At 37.6% G+C, this 5173-nt stretch overlaps 1 protein-coding gene across 1 annotated transcript in view; it reads right to left on the bottom strand.

Moving 5' to 3' along the window:
• Positions 1-1059: 1059 nt before the first annotated feature.
• Positions 1060-5173, bottom strand: part of fstl1b (follistatin-like 1b) — a 55216-nt gene continuing 51102 nt past the window's right edge. Inside the window, exons 9-11 of the mRNA XM_046845368.1 lie at positions 4433-4543; positions 3723-3814; positions 1060-2647 (exon numbers count right to left, since the gene is read on the bottom strand). Coding sequence (XP_046701324.1) covers positions 2606-2647; positions 3723-3814; positions 4433-4543 — 245 coding nt within the window. The 3' untranslated portion in view covers positions 1060-2605. The remainder of the gene's footprint in view (positions 2648-3722; positions 3815-4432; positions 4544-5173) is intronic.

A 5173-nucleotide genomic window follows, 5' to 3' on the forward strand; every position in this document is an offset into this window, starting at 1 on the left:
CTGATTTCTGATTTATAATAGAAATGCACTGATTGTAAATCTGACTTGTGCATATGTGAATAGGTTCTTTTGTCAAATCAAAGACCCAAAAAAGTCTATCCAGATTATTTTTAAGACATAATTTGGATGTGTAGAAACAACCTGGAGAATTGAAGTGTGCATTTTTACAAATTCAGTGTGAATTCAGCATAAACATGCTATGTGTTAAAAAGATGAAAATTTTTCAATACGTTTTTTAATTTAAATTAGAATTAGAATTTTTTTAGAGCTTTGAGGAATGTAAAAGAAAGAAAAAGCAATCCAGTGTTCAAGACCCCGATTATTCATTATTACCCATAATTTCTAGTTGTGTTTAAGCAAATATGTAATATTGACTCCTATGTGCAAAAGTTTTTTTTTTCATTTCTTTTTGCTTGAGTCTTATCACTTCCATGTAGTTAGAAAGCCTTCAGAGATTTGATCCTGATGGATCATGTTTTTTTATTTGTATAGCCCCCCCCCCCCTTTTTTTAATGGACATTGACTCGAAGCAACTGTACACAAATAAAGTTTGTAATAAGGTTAGCTAAAAGAATGTAAGTTTATTGCATATAAGGTAGTTCCTCATAATTGTTTATTCCTGATTAGCAAGCCAATGGTCACTGTGGCACGTTACACACTATTATCCTATATATATATATATATATATATATATATATATATATATATATATATATATATATATATATATAAAATTCATACGTTTGTCACTTTTTGCATTAAACACATCAGCATAACAGATGCAAATATGTATTCAGACTTAACATCTTCTGACATTTATTCAGAGAAACTTACAATTATATAATCTAAAAAGCTGAGGGTTAAGGGCCTTGCTTAAGGGCCCAGGAGTAAAAGCTTTGTATTGATGGGATTTAAACTCATGATCTTCTGATCCAAATCCAACATCTTCTCCACTGAGCTACCACACTCCACAGAAGAACTCTGTCAATCAATATAATCATACTTTCAATATCTAATGAAAAACAGAACAAGGCAAATAAATGAGCATCAAACACTGAACCGTGGTATTTCTTTTATTGATGTACAGTACAGAGTCATAATACAAGTAAAACCAAATACAATTCGGTGTTAACAAGATCGTCTTCACACTGAAATGGTGTTGTTCTGTCTTAGTCGGTCTTCTGCTTTGACTACTATAACACTGCAATGTTCTTCATGGAATCCTACGATCTGTGATTAGACATGAGAGAAGGCCATTCTGTCTGCGTGTGTATATTTAAGGCACTCAGTATCATAAAAACTTGATATTAGTGGATTAAAGAGGAAAATGAATGTGAGAAAATACACACACACACACACACACACACACACACACACACACACACACACACACACACACACACACACACACATATGCAGTAAGAAAGCCTGAAAGCTAAAGAGGTGACCGTGAATCTAATCGTCTAATCTTCAATCTGAGAGTTGTATGAAATAAAAGGTATGACGATGTTGCTGGGTCCAGAGTACTGCTTTACCTGGAGGATCTGTACAACATTTAAACACTTGTAACATCACGCTTTGGTTGTTTTGGGGTTTTTGTTTGTTTGTTTGGCTAGCTCGCCTCTATGCAAAACAACTCCCCTCCATTCTGCTCAAATCAGCACATTAACGCTCATTCCCATTCTGCTTTTTTGTTCTTTTCTTTTTTCTTTTTTTTTTACTCACATGTTCCTGACAGAAATGAGCACAGCAAAAGCGCTTTAACACAAACTACTTCTAAATAAAGCAATTCCGCAAAGCGAAGCAGAGCATCCATGCTGTGAAAACATTCCTGTTGTGTTTTTGGAGAAGAAACCATTTTCTTTCCGCGAAAAAGCTGAAGAATCACAGTTTACGGAGGAGTGGAGCTCCTATACACATCGGCAAAAACAATCTACTTTTTTTTTCTCTAACCTGCGATCTAGACGTACTCTAGGAGCATGCTGATGCTAGAAAGCTGCACTGCTAAAAAAGACAGTAAGAAAGAAATCCATATTAGCACCTTTTTGAAAGGTCTCAAGACTATGACCGTCTTGTCTGTGTGGAGACAGCGAGTGTGCGAAAAGGAGACCTTAGCTGACATTGCACTTGCGTATCGAGAGTTGGCATACTCCGCTCTCTCGCTTCATGTTATCTCGTGGCTTGATACGCTAAGTAATATAACTGACATGGTGTAACAGCTGTGTCATTCCAGCAGGTCTCCCTCCTTCACTATTCTGCTCCATCGCCTGCCATTGTCTCAATCATATGCAAAAAATGTATATCTAAATCTACACTGAAAAATTGTGACAAAAAATGTAACATTGAGTAAAAAAATACAAATACAAAAAAAGTGCTGGGGCACCTTTGCATGATAGTATAAAAAAAACAATGTACAGCACTTATTGACACACAAACAGACATAAAGAAGGACGTCAACCTAAAACTATTATAATGTCGTTACACAGAAAAAGCAATGATAGATAAATGTGGTCAAAGATAGAAAATAATACATGATGTGGTTCTCCCAGTAATAGTGTGTCATCTCAGGAGTCCTGACTGTGACCTATTCCTCCTCGTTCCTTTTTTAAACCTCCTTTGTGCTGGACTTTATCTGCTCCATGGTCTCCTGTTTGAAAAAAAAAGTTGGTCTTATTATTTAAGCAACTCATATTTACCTCTAGTTGGTATTTGCTGGACTGTCCAGTCAAGTCAAGTTTATTTCTATAGCGCTTTTCACAACAGACATTGTCTCAAAGCAGCTTTACAGAATTTTAAGAGTTGAGGTGAATGATGTGTATTTATCCCTGATGAGCAGCCGTGGTGATTGTAGCAAGGAAAAACTCCATTAGATGTTATGAGGAGGAAAACTTGAGAGGAACCAGACTCAAAAGAGGAACCAATCCTCATTTGGGTGACATCAAGAGTGTGATTATAGTCTTTAAACAATACAGAACACTGGAGAGTGAGAACTAACATGAGCACTGGAATGTAAGATTATGAGTAATGTTCTTTCTACAGACTGTAAACTATTTGTAATGGCAACCAATTTTAGACAGCAGGAAACCACAACGAGTATGACAAGGTGCTATTTAAACCACCTCCTCGATAGTTTGGAGCTGATACGTTTATAGCTCTATACAGTACACTGAAGTGCGACTGCATCAAGGATTTGTCCTCATTTCAGTTATGTCGGCTCGAATCTGCAGCTTAAATATCCTGAAGAATATTAATATACACCTTATTGCCAAAAGTATGGAATGTGCTTTATGAGCCCCAATTTGCTCTTATGATTTGTGCTCATCAGCCAAAACAGTGTTAGTAAAGTCAGGTACTGATGTAAGGTAAAGAGGTCTGGGGTGCAGTCAGCGTTCCAATTCATCCCAGAGGTGTTCAGTAGGGTTGAGATCAGAGCTCTATATCAGGCCACTTAAAATCTTCCACTCCAAACCATGTACACCAGATCTTCATGGAGCTGGCTTTGTGCACAGGGGCATTGGCATGCTGGAACAGGTTTATGTTTTAAGTAAACACAAAATTCTATTATACCGCATCCAAAGACGTCTTATACAATTGTGTGCCTCCAGCTTTGTGGTAACAGTTTGGAGAAGAACCACATTTAATCCATATAGTGTACTATAGATAGTTTGACATTAGACTTATCCATGTTATTAATGGGAAAGGATCAAATATAATGAGGGAACCTGGTGTTTGTTGAGCTCGGCCACACGCAGACTCCACTCCTCCTCCGTCATCGTCTCATCACCGGTAGACGGCTCAAGAGCTGGGGTTTTCTCTGTGAGCAGAATATTAATTACAACAAAGCTTCAAGTTAGGGTCTGCAGCCGCATCTTTTACTTCTTGTAATAATTTCTTCTTATACAGGGCCCAAATGGGGGGTACATACTTTTGCCTTCAACTGTATTCTTTATTAGAATCAAATGTGATGTATGGACAACAAATCTGAATAGTATTTTTGTTTATATAGAATGCATCTTTACACAACAAATGGCACTCTGAATAACGTTTCGACATTTTGACAATTTTTCAATATATATAATACAAGTGTAAATGTAACATCCAAATATCCAGTAGAAAGGCTTTTAGTGAATTTAGATTTTAAGAACCTGGTTCATTTTTGACCCTGATTCTTGTATGCTGGGTTGAAATCTGTGCTTTTGACACACCCATGTTATCTATACATGGTAGGGTTTACAGTGTACAGTAGGATTTATTTTACTGATAATCAAACCAGATCCCCTGTAGGTGCATGTCCACAGTAGATCTCACTACTTTAATTACAATGCATTCATTTTACAGTCTCGGAGCACAACCCATGGATGAGTCAAGCTTTATTTCAGGGTTGGCTCTATAAGTTTTTTTTGGCTTAATGATTCCGTGTAACGTGTCTTACCGTCACAGGTCATGGCAGTGCAGACCCAATTGCCACATGCGCAGACACAGAGGTTACAGTCCACCTGAGTCTCTGCTCCATCTTCATAGGTCTCATCCTCCAAAGCACATTCTGGAACACACAACATACTAATCACCCCATCTTCTAAATCATTCTCTGTAACCCTTCTACCATAACATGTCCTTCAAAACATCACCAATCCACCAAACCGTACACTAATCACACCATCCTCCAAACCATTCTCTATAACACAGTACACTAATCACACCATCCTCCAAACCATTCTCTATAACACAGTACACTAATCACACCATCCTCCAAACCATTCTCTATAACACAGTACACTAATCACACGTCCTCCAAACCATTCTCTATAACACAGTACACTAATCACACCGTCCTCCAAACCATTCTCTATAACACAGTACACTAATCACACCATCCTCCAAACCATTCTCTATAACACAGTACACTAATCACACGCCCTCCAAACCATTCTCTATAACACAGTACACTAATCACACCTCCTCCAAACCATTCTCTATAACACAGTACACTAATCACACCATCCTCCAAACCATTCTCTATAACACAGTACACTAATCACACCGTCCTCCAAACCATTCTCTATAACACAGTACACTAATCACACCGTCCTCCAAACCATTCTCTATAACACAGTACACTAATCACACCATCCTCCAAACCATTCTCTATAACACAGTACACTAATCACCATCC

The sequence above is a fragment of the Silurus meridionalis genome, chromosome 3 (genome assembly GCF_014805685.1).
Source record: "Silurus meridionalis isolate SWU-2019-XX chromosome 3, ASM1480568v1, whole genome shotgun sequence".
Taxonomy (NCBI): Eukaryota; Metazoa; Chordata; class Actinopteri; order Siluriformes; family Siluridae; genus Silurus; species Silurus meridionalis.